At 42.2% G+C, this 15,201-nt stretch overlaps 2 protein-coding genes across 3 annotated transcripts in view; one reads left to right on the forward strand and one right to left on the reverse strand.

The window, feature by feature from the left end:
- Positions 1 to 15,201, forward strand: part of FRZB (frizzled related protein) — a 181,048-nt gene that overhangs the window by 36,385 nt on the left and 129,462 nt on the right. The window lies entirely within an intron of this gene.
- DNAJC10 (DnaJ heat shock protein family (Hsp40) member C10) overlaps positions 3,620 to 15,201 on the reverse strand; it is a 36,762-nt gene continuing 25,180 nt past the window's right edge. For both annotated transcript variants that reach the window (XM_083707359.1, XM_083707360.1), the window contains exons 21-24: positions 14,697 to 14,816; positions 14,352 to 14,465; positions 10,788 to 12,897; positions 3,620 to 4,718 (exon numbers count right to left, since the gene is read on the reverse strand). In XM_083707359.1, the coding sequence (XP_083563485.1) occupies positions 12,886 to 12,897; positions 14,352 to 14,465; positions 14,697 to 14,816 (246 nt within the window). In that variant the 3' untranslated portion in view covers positions 3,620 to 4,718; positions 10,788 to 12,885. The remainder of the gene's footprint in view (positions 4,719 to 10,787; positions 12,898 to 14,351; positions 14,466 to 14,696; positions 14,817 to 15,201) is intronic.

Consider the following 15,201-nt stretch of genomic DNA (forward strand, 5'->3'; position numbering starts at 1 on the left):
CAAGGCTGAACAAGCAAAGCAGCTGCTGGAGTTCAGGTTGCCTGCCATTAAGTGCTACCAGCTGAGACTAATTATGAGGCCTCCCAAAGGTAAGTTAAAACCACATAGAAATCATGTTAATTTGGGTAAAATTTATCTAAAGTGGCAGGAGCAGAATTTACTGACTGCAACAGCACTGACAATATCAGTTTACATTATAATGGTAGGTCCGTACTGATGAAGTTCAGCATGCTCGGAGCTTTCTGTTATGCTTGGAGTACAATTTAAGAGTCTCTAATCTCAGGTCTGTAAAAAGTAAGAATTTGTCTAAATTGCAAACATTTCCTCAGTGCTGTGTCATGCTAAATGCCAAATGTTGTATTTTAATAAGGCTTCAGGAATTGGTTGACTCTTATGTAATCTCTTTTTTATTCTATACAGCAAAGAGTTTTATCCTCGTAGCCCTGTTTAGCTTCCAGCTATACCTATCTGCAAATGTTTTCGATATCTGCAAATGACTCACTCTGGAGTCGTGCCATGAGCTTCTATGGAACTTCAGGAAAGCTATTCTGTACATAGTAAATGCTTGAAGATTACATCCGTAGATGACAAGGGCTTGTCTGTCATATATATATATATATATATATATATATATATATATATATATAATCTCCAGATATAAGGATTTATTATTCCCTGTCACAGCAGCAATAATAGAGCTTGCAAAGATAAAAATATAGAAATCTCATTACGCAATCCCTGGTTGTACAAAATGTGGGTTCTCTGTGTTATGGATACACACTTCCATCAGATCAAAGAAACCACAGGCCTTGCTTATCCTAAAGACTTCCTTCCAAATGGGAAAACTAGATAATAATGATGATTTATTCAATTTATATGTCCCAGATGGCATCCGTCTTCCCAGCTGGTCTGTCATGGTAATTAAACCTTACTGGTAGTTGTTTCCATGCAGGAAACCAGTCAGAACACTTGCTTACTAATCAACCATGGTTAGTAAACTAAGGACCAACCTTGGCTACAGATTGCATGTGTGGGGGTTTGAAGTGGAAAAAGCCATGATCTCTGCTTCAGGTGTAATGCTAAGGCAAGAATTTTGTTGCCTATGTTGGGAGGGGCAATGAAGGCAGGTGTGCCAAGTGGTGGGGGCTGAGGGGTCTTCAGCCCCCCAAACCTTTTCAAGAAAGGGGCTGGGTTCCCCCAAAATCCTGTGGCCCCACTCCGCCTTCTCCTCCCCGCCCAATGTCCCCATTCCCCACCTGGTGCATGAGCACCGGCATCATGGCAGCGGGACGCTGCACACCCCAGAGACACATGGGGGCGGGACACATTACAAGACAATATAATGTGACGCATCATGTGATGTGCCCCTGCAGTGTGGGGGGCAGGTCAGCACCCTTGAATGCAGGTACGCACAGATCTTACACAGCAAACTGTGGTTTGTAGCTTACTGTGATATGCAGACATAGCCAGTATAGTAAATGCATGATCACTTTTCCATATCTCAGAGCTCAGTCTCTTCTACACTGAACACGCTCACATTTATTTGGGTGCCAGGACTGCAAACCTACCCTTCCCTCTGCTCTAAACAGAGGAGAGGGGCAAACAGCTCTCCATAACCAAGCTTGGCAGTGGCTGACGTTGGTGCTTCCCTAGGACTGCTGAAAGGTGGTGCCTTGTCCTGGATATTAGGCAAGTCCTGGTTTTAACTTTTTGAAATATGGCAACCCTATGCTTCCCCCACACCTTGGTGGGACAATTGATAGAGGGGGCATGTCCACACAATCTTGTTGCCCTGCCTCATATTCTGCTTTTCAAGATGTGGCAGCCATTTTGTGTTACGCCACACCCCTGAAGCAGCCATTTTGTGACGGTGCTCACAGCGCTTCCTCAAAATTTCAAATATCTCTGCCGGTCCCAAAAGGTTGGCTATACACTGTAGGTGCGGTCATAATGGCAAGAAGTAAAAAAACAATTTGTAAAACATTAAAAATGAAAAAAAAAAGTCTCACAGTCAAGTCTTGCTCCATTAACGTGCCATGTGGTTTGGTGAATGCTTATGTAGCAAAAGGAGGGTTTTAACACACCTGACCCAGGGCAGCAAATCAAAACCTTTGAGCCATCCTATGTCACATACAGTGATATAGAAATTTCTGTCCATGCTGCATCTTTCTCCTTCAAAGTGTTGGTGCACTTACAAGCCAGGATTCAAAAAGCCTGACCTCTATGCCCTCAAAGTATCACAGGAAGAGCTTTCTAATTTGGGTGACTACAGATACATCGCCAAGAAAGAGGATAAAGATTTGCATGAAATTTGCATATCCTAATTTACATGATGTCTATTTAGAAAAGATTATTGTTCTGGAAACAAAAATACATCTCCTAGTGGAGAAGAAAGGGAGGAGACCTGTGAACAGGTATTAACACCAAGGCCCCTAACTCACCAGACTTTGACCAGACAACCCTTCTGTAAGGTAGGACACATGCCCACCTATGTGGGTGACTAATGGGTTTTAAATAAGGAATTAAAACCTGGTTTTGGTGAAGGAGGTCAACACAACCGTGCTATTTAAAGCTTCAGTGGTCCACATGATGCTGGCAAACCATTTCAAAACCAGCCTTTGCACTGCATTGTTGCAACCAAGGCAAAACGTGATGAACAAATGTAATAAAAATTGTCCTCCTGTACCTGTTTTTGTTGGAAATGCATCAGATGCCTGACTTCAGCAGCACATCTGACTAGAACATCTGCCCCAGGAGTTTGGCTTTGGAGAGCATTTGTCCTTGCACAGAAGGAAGCCTTGGATTTCTTTGGCTGGAAAAACCTGTTGGAGAGGATTGCATTCATTCCTGGATTTCTGCACAGTATTTGCCTTGAAATGAGCTTCTAAGACAACAGCAATTGCAATGTTTTGGTTGGTTATCTTAACTCTAGAGAAAGGATCAAACACCTCAGTCAGTTCTTTTTAAAGAACATTTTGCTTCTGCTTCCTTAGCAGAATATTTGTGTTTATTTTCATGTTTCCGCTGCCACAGGGATCTGTTTTGGATCTGGATAACTTATGATTCTCTCTCTCTCTCTCTCTCTCTCTCTCTCTCTCTCTCTCTCTCTGTCTCTCAGTGTAATATAGGAGCAATGGCATTCAGGTTTGCTGGTGTGTTTAAGCTGCCCCCCCCCCCCCGCTTAACCCATATGCTTGTAAATAGACTCAAATATGACAAAATGCCAAAGTCTTGCAGTAACCACCTTTTGAAGGAAACCCAACCGAGATAATTGTTGTCTTATCTGGAGAAGTTGGCTGAGCATAACAGTACAGCATTTATTATTATTTCTCCTCCTTGCACATTCCCATGTTGACTATAGGAGCTATTATAAACGAATATGGTTCTGGTCCAGTTCCCAAGAGACGACTGTTCCATTTGAAAGTGACTTATCCCTTCAGCTAGGGAAACTAAAAATAAAATATTGAATGGGAATCTAATGTAGACATCATTTAACATTGGTTTGCTTTTTTTTTGGATACTAGTTGCTTGTTTAGAATTTGTTCAGAGATTCGGAAAACGGAATTTAAAGGTCTTGAACCCAGAACCACAACATGAAAGCTTAAGAGGAGGACAATGCACTGGATGAAACCATTTATTACCGTAGTATAAAAGTTCAAGACGTAATTAGACTGCAGTTGAAACTGACACAGCAGCATCTACAGCTGTGATATTTTCAAAAGGAATACTATGTTCCGATCCTATCCACTCCAGTGTTCTTGTATCTGCTAACGGGAAGAACCAGAAGGTTTAGTAACTCCCTGTGTTACTAAATTATAATTCTGATGTTCTTAGCTTTAGAGGGGAGGGGGGGAAACAGCTGGTGATTCAGTAACAGAAATGTATTCATAGCTGAGCTAATTACTCTGAGCACTTGAACATGCAGGCTTCATGAAATAATTGTGGTTTATGGAAGTGTCTTTCTGCTGAAAAATAAAACCTGTTCTCCACAGGTGCAGAATAATTCTTACATAAACACACAGGAAAAAACTGTAGCCACTCATAAAAGTTAGCGGTTGCAAAGAATATCCACCTTAAAAAAAACCCCAAAACAATATTCTAGATGCCCAGTCTTTAGGGAGAGGAAGGTTATTATTCCAAATTCCCAGCATGAGATTTTCAAATAAAAATTGGGGGCAGTACAGTACAGATACAGGGTGAGTCCTTTAAAAGATGCCCTGTGGATACAGAGTACACATGTTCTGAAAAGACTCACCCTGTACTAATACAGAAAAACAATATAAGACATTGGCAAGCGCCAACATTGGTGGGCATGTGTGTGTGTTACATTAGGTTGACTCCTAGAGATGATATATAATGAAGGCATACTCAGGAGTAGACCCATTGAAACCAATGAAATAGGAGCAAATGTCTGCTCATAAGTGCTCCCTTATTTTTTTCCAGAATCTGCCGTATCTCGCCCTAGCCCATCCTTGGTTTGCACTGGAGGGTTGGCACATTCCCTGGAACTGCATGGCTCTCCCTCCTTTCCGCAAACAGAAAGGTAATTCTAGATCCACTCCAATGTATTTGTTACTTATTAAGGTGACTGCCTCAAGGCCCTCCCCCCCCACGCCAACCTCATATGGACAATCTAGTGAGAAAACTTAGAAGACTAGCACATTTTTCATGGCGCAAACTTTTCACAGGCATAGTCATCAAATGCACTGTGAAAACTTCTGTTTTTTTTTTTTTAATAAATTTTTATTAAGGGTTTTTACAAAATAAAGTACGAAAATAAACAACCTTTCTTTTATCTCAACAGAGTTTCATGACTTCTTTGGACTTCCTCACATCTCCCGCTGCCATTTTCATCATCATAAATTTTTCCCAGCAATTTATCATCTAATTTGCATATTTTATAACCACTTATTTAAATATAATCCTCTGTAAATTAATTTCTCTTAATCTCACTTTACATCCCATTTCGATCCGATTTTGTGGTGGCCAATTATTTATGATCAAACATCCTACTTAACTTTCCACCAAATCACAATATTTTTGTAAATAAATCTTAAATTTCCTCCAATCTTCTTCAACCCTCTCTTCTCCCAGGTCTCGAATTCTGCCAGTCATCTCAGCCAGTTGCATATAGTCCATCAGCTGCATCTGCCATTCTTCCAGAGTGGGTAGATCTTGAGTTTTCCACTTCTTGGCGATAAGTATCCTTGCTGCTGCTGTTGCGTACAAAAAGAATGTTCGGTCCTTCTTTGGCACCATCTGGCCGACAATGCCCAGGAGGAAGGCCTCTGGTTTCTTAAGGAAGGTATACTTAAATACCTTTTTCAGCTCATTATATATCATTTCCCAGAAGACCTTCACCCTGGGACAAGTCCACCAGAGGTGAAAGAATGTTCCTTCATTTTCCTTACATTTCCAACATTTGTTGTCTGGCACATGGCATATTTTGGCTAGTTTAACTGGGGTCATGTACCACCTATATATCATTTTCATTACATTTTCCTTCAGAGCATTACATGCCGTGAAGTTCATCCCCGTGGTCCACAACCTTTCCCAATCCTCAAACATAATATTATGCCCAATATCCTGTGCCCACTTTATCATGGCCGACTTAACCATTTCATCTTGTGTATTCCATTTCAACAGCAAGTTATACATTCTTGAAAGTACTTTAGTCTTAGGTTCTAACAATTCTGTTTCCAACTTCGATTTCTCCACCTGGAATCCTAACTTTTTATCCTTTTTAAAAATTTCTTGAATCTGAGCGTAATGTAACCAGTCTCGCACTTTGTCTTTCATTTTTTCCAAACTCTGCAATTTCCAATTGTTACCCTCTTTCTCTATTATTTCCCAATATTTCGGCCATTTGGCCTCCATATTGGGTCTTTTTCGGGCCTTAGCCTCCAGAGGTGATAGCCATCTTGGAGTTTTATTTTCCAATAGGTCTTTGTATTTTGTCCAGACATTAAACACTGCTTTCCTGACAATATGGTTCTTAAAGGCCTTATTGATCTTAACTTTGTCATACCATAAGTATGCATGCCAGCCAAATGCATTGTTAAAACCTTCTAAATCTAACACATCAGTGTCCTCTAGAAGTAGCCAGTCTTTTAGCCAGCAGAAAGCTGCGGCTTCGTAGTACAACCTTAAGTCTGGCAGGGCAAAGCCCCCTCTTTCTTTCGCATCAGTTAATATCTTAAACTTAATTCTGGGCTTTTTGCCCTGCCAGACAAATTTAGAAATATCTCTCTGCCACTTCCTGAAGCACTCCGTCTTATCCACAATTTGCAATGTTTGAAATAAAAACAACATCTTAGGCAATACATTCATCTTAATAGCAGCAATTCGGCCTAACAAAGAAAGCTTCAATTTTGACCAACTGTCCAAGTCTCTCTTAATTTCAGACCAACATTTTTCATAATTATCCTTAAATAGACTCAGATTTTTTGCTGTTATGTTTACCCCTAGGTACTTTACTTTTTTAACCACAGTTAGTTCTGTTTCTCTCTGAAACCGTTCTGACTCTGCGTCTGTCAAGTTTTTTCCCAACACCTTAGTTTTCTGTTTGTTTAGTTTAAAGCCCGCTACCCGACCAAAGTCCTGAATTAATTGTAACACTCTTTTTGTACTAGATTCTGGCTCTTGCAATGTCAAAACAAGGTCATCTGCAAAAGCTTTAAGTTTATATTGTTTCACTCCGATCTGAATCCCTTGCACCAACCGGTCCCCTCTAATCAAGTTCAAGAGCACCTCCAGGACAGAAATAAACAGCAAGGGGGAAATCGGGCAGCCTTGTCGTGTCCCTTTTTCAATCTTAAACTCTTCTGTAACCACATTGTTAACTGTCAGTTTTGCCTTTTGTTCTGAATAAATCGCGTCAATCCCATTTTCAAAACCCCGCCCCACTCCCATTTCCTTTAAATTCCCCTTCATAAATTTCCAAGAAATATTATCGAAGGCCTTCTCCGCGTCTATAAAAATTAGAACTGCTTTAGTGTTAATATTTGTTTGCAAAAGTTCCAAAATGTCAATAATGTTCCTTGTATTAGCAAATAAATGTCTTCCTGGGAGAAAGCCTGCCTGGTCTTTATGAATTATCTCATTTAAAACTCTTTTGAGTCTTCCTGCCAAAACGTCAGCAAATATTTTGTAATCCACATTTAAAAGGGAAATGGGGCGGTAGTTCTTAAGTTGTGTCTTTTCAGTTTCTGATTTTGGTATCAATGTGATGAAAGCTTCCTTCCACGATTCAGGCGCCTTCTTTCCCTCCATAATTTCATTGCTGACCTCCATCAGTGGTTGAATCAAATAGTCACTTAATGTCTTATAGTACTTGGAGGTCAAGCCATCTGGCCCTGGAGACTTGCCCAACTTCATATTCTGAATGGCCTGTTCTATCTCTAGTCGTGTTATTTTACTATTCAGGAGTGATCTATTTTCTTGTGATAGTTTTTTAAGTCCATTTTTCTCCAAAAATTTTGCAATCTCTTCCTCCTTTTGTGGCCCTTGAGTGTATAATTTCTTAAAATATTTCTGGAAACATTTTCTAATTTCCACCGGGTTCTGAATATTCCTTCCTTCTATTTCCAAATTTGTTACTATGTTCAGCTTTTGTCTCTTCTTCAACTGCCAAGCCAGCAGTTTCCCACATTTATTAGCCGATTCAAATGTTTTTTGTTTCATTGATTTAATCTTCCATTCTATTTCCTGATTTATCAGTTTGGAATATTGTGCCTGATGAAGTTTAATTTCTCTCAAAATCGGCTGTGACTTCGGGTTTACTCTTAGTTTCTTCTCTAACTCTTTAATTTTCCCCAAAATCTTGTCCTTTTTCTCATTTTGTAGTCTTTTCTTTATGGCGTTCTGTTGTATCAAGAACCCTCTCATCACAGCTTTGCTTGCGTCCCAGATTGTTCTTTTTTCCACAGCAGTGTTCAAATTTATCTCAAAATAGTCCTTTATTGTTTTTTTGGCCTTCTTAATAATCTCCTGATCTCTAAACAAGTTGTCATTCATCTTCCATCTAAAGGAGCCGGTTGGTAATAATGTCATGTCCATTTTCAACGCGTTATGATCGGAGCAGGTCTTTGGGCAGATTTCCACTTTCTTCACCTTAGGAGCCAGACCTCTAGAGATCCATATTTGGTCAATTCTTGTCCAAGTCAGTTGGGCTTCAGAGAAAAATGTTCCTTCTTTCCCTAAGGGGTTCTTTGTCCTCCATATATCAATCCAGTCCATGTTGTCTGTCATTTCAAAAAAGGTCTTTGGTAGTCTGCCTTCTTTAGTAACCTTTTGGCTTTGTGACCTATCCATGTTTGTAGAAACGATCCCATTCATATCTCCCATCATAATGATGTTATCATAGTCCAGATAATCCAGCATAATCTCATGCAACTTCTTGTAGAATTCTGATTTCCCTTCATTTGGAGCGTAGATTCCTAATATCAAAATTTTCTCTCCTTGGTGCTGTATTTCAATTGCCAAAATTCTTCCATGTTCATCTTTAAATAGAAATTTTGGTGAGAGGCTCTCCTTTGCATATATCACCACTCCTCTCTTCTTAACTAAGTCCGAAGATATAAATTCTTGGCCTAACCTTTTATTTACCAATATTTTTCTGTGGAGCCTAGTCACATGTGTTTCTTGTAAACAAGTAATGTCTAGTTGCTCCTTTTTTAATATGTGAAAGATTTTCTTCCTTTTTTCCGGACTGTTGCAGCCATTTATATTCCAACTTAAAAGTTGCAGAGACATCCTGGATAGATCTGTTTAGTTTCCTTGGGATGGTATTTTGTTCTGTGAGTCTTCAGAGTTCTGAGGTACAGGCACCTGTGGTGGTTCAGGCCCTGAGGGTAGTTCAAGTCCTTTATGAAGGTCCTCTCCGTAGGCAGTCAAAAACTTATCCCTATCTTCCAAAGTTCTAATTTTAATCTTCTTCCCTCTGAAGGTAAAAGATAGTCCTTGGGGAAAGTCCCACCTAAAGATGATTGAGTTGCTTCTCAGCAGTTTTACTAAGTCCAAATATTCAGATCTAAGATCCAACAGCTGTTTAGGAATGTCCTTAAAAATCTCAATTCTTTTGTCCGAAATGTTCAAAGAGCTTCCGTAGTGCAGGCCCAAAATCTTGTCCCTTTCCTCCTTTGATCTCAACGTAATCAAACAGTCTCTGGGCCTTTCTCTCTTTGTGAGTCTTCCAAGTCTGAAGGCTGACACAATTTTAAAATCTTCCTCCTCTAGACCCCAGAACTTGGAGAATTCTTTGGTCAGAAACTCAGCTAGATTACCTTCTTCCACTTCTGGTATCGATCTTATCCTTAAATTAATCTCCCTGTTCCGAAGTTCCAACATGGAGAGATAGGTCTGATGTTCCCCAACCTGCTTACTGAGCGGCCTTACTTCTTTTTCCAACTCTCCCACTCTTTGGCTGGTCTCTTCGGCCAGTTTCTGATTTTCACCTGCAGCCTCCTTCAGTTGTCCGATTGCTTGTGCATTCTGTGCAACTTGCCCAGATAATTTGTTTAAAGTTTCTGTGTTAAGGTCAATTTTCGCAGTTTGTTGGTCAACTTTCCTCTCCAAAGACTCCAATTTCTCAAGAATTCTCTCTAATACAGAACCAGATCCTCCTGAGGCCATCTCTTCTAGTTGTAAATCCTCAGTTTCTTCCTCCCCTGCCTGTGACAGGGAGGTAACTTTTTCCTCCGAGGGCAAAGTGGGCACAGATGATCTGCGTGCTTGTGAGGCTGCAGTTACGGTTGTCAGAGTTGTTTGTCTGGTTCTTAATCCCTTTCTTTTTGCGCCACTCATTCCAAAGTTATCTAGCAGTCAAGGTCAAGCTGAGTTATTCCCATGGGAAAGCTACGGCCCAGATGGTGGCAATCAAACAGAGGGCCGGGAAATAGAAAGTAAAACAATGTTTTTGTTGTAAATCCTCAATCCTCTAGGGGGAGCATAAAATGTCCTAGGAAGAAGAGTCCATTCCACATACGAAATCTGAACCAATACTTAGGGATCTTCACAAAAGTAGTTTTAGCAGAGTTGGTTTTAGGTTTGCCACAATATTTCAAGTTGTGCTTACTGGAGTTCCAAAATGCAAGAACGTAACCATTCTGAACTCCCTCAGACTGTCTCAAAGTTTAAATAGAATGTATCCAAATTTGCAGTCTGACAGTTCTACTGCTCAGGCAGTTCTGACACCTGGGCTTCTTAAACAGAATTGTAATCCACAAAGAAAGGAGTATATAAGTCCTAATAAAAGTCCAAAAATCAATTGCTTACAGTCTTTAAAGGGAAAAGTAATTTCTGCGGGTGCTCAATCTGAGCTGTCAAAAGTTCTCTCTATGCCTCCACTCCTCCTGCTCTTTGCTTTAAAAGTCAATGGCTGCGGAGGACGGACTTCCTTTTCCTCGTCTCTCCGCTTTCAGCTTATTTTCAATATTTTTAGTCCCGAAATTTAGTAAAGTCCTCAATTACTCACGGGTTGTTACGTTTTAGAATCTTGTGTTGAAGGAAGAAAGGTCGGCGCTCACCGGCAACGGCAACGCGGCTTCGCTCCGCTGAATGCGCATAGACCCACAGCGCCGCTACCTCCTCTGCGATCCGGAGCCCCTTACGGGGTTCCCTCAACGTTTCGGGGGTAGCTCCTGGCGCCCGCCGGGTCCCGAGACCGCAGGCTTCCGCTGCCTGCGGTTTTCCAAAATGGGTCTCCGCTTCGCCGTAGCGGACGACCCTTTTCCAGCGTAGCTTCCCTCTCCCGGTTAGGAAAGGGCAGCCATTACCGTTCGCGCCGCCTCCGGTCTTTAATTTGCTTTGGCGCTTTCATCACTGAGCATAACAATGTTCAGAAGGCACTTGGAATACTGAAAATAGAAAAGAAGAAGAAGAAAGCCAGTAGTTATGTTTTACAACTCTGTTCAAAGGACTGGGAGCAGGCTGGCATCCAAACAGATGAAGCCGGTTGCTCGAAACTGCAGGAGCATCATCTGGTTGGCCACTGTGAGAAGAGGATGCTAAACTAGCTGGGCTCTCTGACTGCACCCAGCAGTTTCTCCTTATGTTTATGCCTCCAACAGTGACTTGAGTGCCCTGCTTTAAAATCAAACAACATTTCCTGTGACTCAAATAAAAATAAAAATTGTACTTTTAATTCTGTGGAAAATCGTGATGGTGCAACTCAGCGTCTTATCTGCTTGGATGTGGGAGAAGCTTCGCCTGCATTTTACAATCATGTTTACTAGGAATTGAGTCCGACTGAAATCAACTTAGGTAGTGGGGTAGAAAAGCTGGAGGGGGAAAAAAAAGCTCATTTGCTCATTTACCAGAAGTAAAGTATTGAGCGTCAACTCTGGGAGTGTAGATTTGATTCTGTCCAAACTAAGCCCATTAGAACAAAATATATATCAGGAAGTTTAGTTTGGTCAGAATCAAGAGCACACTTCCAGAGTTAACGCTAAATACCGTACTTTTCCGTATATAACACGCCCCCTATTTTGGGGGACTCAAAATTAAGAAAATGGGGGGGGGAGTGATTCCCCAAAATTATTGAGCTTTATTGGGGGAGGATTGCCAAAAGTTGTTGAGCTTTTTTTTGGGGGGGGCAGAGTTTTTGAGCTTTTTTTAATTACGGGAAAAAGCAGCAAATCACCCGCCCAATTGCCGCAGCAACAGCCAATCAACATCAGCTCTTGCAGCAGCCACCAATAACGATCTTCAACTCACGGCAGCAACCAATCCCATTGCCCCACAATGCACTACCCATGTATAAGACAACCCCTAATTCTGAATATGATTTTTTAATTAAAAAAACCCCATAGTCTTAAACACCGAAAAGTGTGGTATGTCAATTCTCATAAATAAGCCGCCATAGCTGCTAGAGGGCCATGAAAATTTGTGTCTCGGGCTTTTGAGACTCATCTGCCCATGTACTATCTGAAACCAAAGGGCATTGGTTGCCAGGTGTGACATATGTTGGCGTTATTTTCAGCTCTCCTACCCCACTAAGGTGGCCAGTGAAGAAAGTCTTGCTTGGGTCGGCTCTCAGCTGCTGCAGTCCATAGCAAGCAATCTTGTGCAAGCACTGCCACCTTCTGGTTACAGTTACCTGTACTTCACAAAATACAAACAGCAGCGCATTGCTCTTCTGAGCATTTGCAGGGTGTTTCCAAAGTCAAAACCTGCGCATGACAGCTTAGCACACGCAACTGGCGGACCGCAAGTGGGGAGCCAACGCAGACATGGCCCATTCCACCCTTTGACTGCCAAGCACTGAAGCGATCGTGCTTGCTCACGACCGTTTGAGCGCTCTTCAAAAGCGGCTTAGAAACCGGGACGTAATGCGGAACATTCTAGAATGTAGGTGGGCTAAGAAGAACGGACTTCTTCCAACTCCTATGTTAACACCCAGTGAATTCTGGATAAAGCTCACTAACTACAATAACCAGAGGTAAAATAGTTGTTCAGACCACAGTTTTTCTTCCCACAGGAAGAAAAGAGAGGGAGAGCTGTCTTAGTGTTTCTGTGCTGCTGAATAGTCTATATACCTTCAGTTCCAAAAGTGGAAATTATAGTGTTCTTTTTCAGCGCAAAAAAGACTGTTTTGTAGACAAAGGTTGGGAGGATTGAATGGGAGAAGGGGTAGGGGGAAAACCTACAGTTCCTCCACTACTGATCAAGTCTCAAATCCAAAACCAGAAAAGAAAAGCTCCCAGTGAGCATGTCACTCATGGAACAAGCGTCTCTTCCCCTGTTCCAGATGAGCACTTGGGAAGCTTCGTAACATTCTTGCAGCATTTGAGGAGATAAAAGCTGTGTGTTCTCCTTTTTCCTCTTCGCGGAGGCATGATCTAATACTTCCATTGCCACTGCTTCAGTTTGAATTCATTCTGCAGCTCAGAGTTCATCCTGATTGTTGGGAAGGAGCAAAGGGAGGGAGGAAAATAGATAAAAATGATGCAGTAAACTACGGACAAATGTTCCTTTCATGTTTGCGTGAAACAGGTTTCGCCAACCCAAGAGTTTTGGACTGCAATTCCTATCATCCCTGACCACCAGCTGTGCACGATGAGAGTCATAGCCCAACAAAATCTAGACAGCACCAGCTTGGGAGAAGCTGTCATAAAGGATGGTCTTGGGCATATTAGAATAATTTGCCCCCACTGCCATGCAGTGCCAGATAAGCAAGATATTTAATATATTTTCTTGAATAAGGTCTGAACTTTGTACAGTGGTACCTCGTGTTGCGTAACCTCCAGGTTATGGAATCTTCGGGTTACGGCTGCGGCAAACCCGGATGTGTATACGTCCAGGTTTCGCTGCTCGCGCATGTGCAGAAGCGCTCTATTGCGCCGCACATGTGCGCAGAAGCAGTGCCTCTAGTTACGGATTTTTTGGGGTGCGCATGGCACCTCGAAACAAATTAAATCCATAACAAGTGGTACCACTGTACAGCCATAAAGTAAAAGAACCCACCAGTACGGGTATCTCCAAATTCGTTTTACTCCTTTGGATCCAATACCATGACATTGATTCCACCTTTCCTCAAGATGTTGCGGGTGATACTATACTACCAACCATGGAAGGGAGGAGTCAGCTACCAAATACAGTCGTACCTCAGAATTTGAATGCCTTGCGAGACAACCGTTTTGGCTCTGGAACACCGCAAACCCTGAAGTGAGTGTTCCGGTTTACAAACATTCTTTGGAACTCAAACGTCCATTGTGGCTTCCGATTGGCTGCAGAAGCTTCCTGGAGCCAATTGGAAGCTGCGCCTTGCTTCCTAAATGTTTTGGAAGTCAAATGGATTTCCGGAACGGATCCTGTTTGACTTCAGAGTTACGACTGTACCCTGTGGTAGACTGATATTGCAATTTAGCTACTTGGCTACCATAGCACATTGTCATTCAGCATCAAAACATCTCTTGTCAATTGCAGTGGATCCTTAGAAGCATTTGAAATGCTTCTGTCCCAGCAAACACAAACACAAGAGAAGGGGTGGTATAGCTGCTGCACACCGAATTTCAGGGGTTGTCTCTGACAGTAGCTTTGTATTTTCATTCTGATAAGGCAGAGGCAACTGACAGTCACTGATTCCCCCTCCCTATTGCCCCCTTCATCCCATATCCCACATACTGTTCCAGATAGTCTCCTTAGTTCTCAGGATCATCTTTTGGGGAGGTGACACAGAGGGTCACAGTAAGTAGGAGACTTTTTTAAAAAATCAGGTGCCCCTGCGTAGCATGATCAGAACCAATCGCAACAAATCCACCGTTGGGTGCAACCCACGAACACAAATAGCCAGAGGAGAAAGATGTTAAAATATTTGTGTCAAATTCAACTGTGGGTGGGTGAAAAATTACCTTGTTTCTGGAAGATTTTTTCCTCTTTTTCTTAATATTCTCTACTTTCTCCATCAGGAGTTCGGCTATGGCTTTTGCATCATGGCTGTCTATGTGCTCCCCAAATGCATTTTTCTTAAAATGAAACAAAAACAAACACAAAGGTAAGGTCTCAGCCGGCGTACCAGATCGAGCTGGTAGACAGTCGCCCAGGACACAAAAGTGACCTCCACCTCCATGGACAGCAGTGAGTCCAAAATGACTCCCAAAATACACCCCTTCTTGCCTGCATAGCATGTGTTCCACGACAGAACTGCACCCCTCCCCGCCTCACAGTTGACACGATGGAGATTTCTGTGCCTTTACCTTTGCTCCTTGGTAAGGATAAAACTTCACTGTTGGATAGGCTCTGATGCCAGCAGATTGACACGTCTGCGCGTAAGCCTGGCAGTCAACTTTCCCAGCTTTCACTTTCCCTTTAACAGCCTTAAAAATTGAGGAGGAGGAGGAGGAGATAGGAGTTAAAACCTATTGGTAAAAAAAGAGGGTCCCCACCCACATCTGCTTCCACGACTGGCAACTAGTTTCACTAGTGAGATGTTCTGAATAAGTGGATGTGAAATCCACAAGGCAGGGGCTGTCAAGGTTTTGAGGCCCACGAATCTGAGCACAAACTGGAGACAATGTCCCGGGCACCAAAGGCCGCAACCAAGCACACACAACTTCTTCTATGGGCTACAGTAGAATGTTCCTCTCAAGGCTTAATTTCAGTGGAGGGAGGAAACCCTTCAAGTGACACAGAAGGCCTCACTGGGCATGTGTAGGGCTGCCATACATCCGAGTTTTCCCAGATACGTCCAGGAATCAGGCA

The sequence above is a fragment of the Podarcis gaigeae genome (genome assembly GCF_964106915.1).
Source record: "Podarcis gaigeae genome assembly, chromosome: 1".
Classification (NCBI taxonomy): domain Eukaryota; kingdom Metazoa; phylum Chordata; class Lepidosauria; order Squamata; family Lacertidae; genus Podarcis; species Podarcis gaigeae.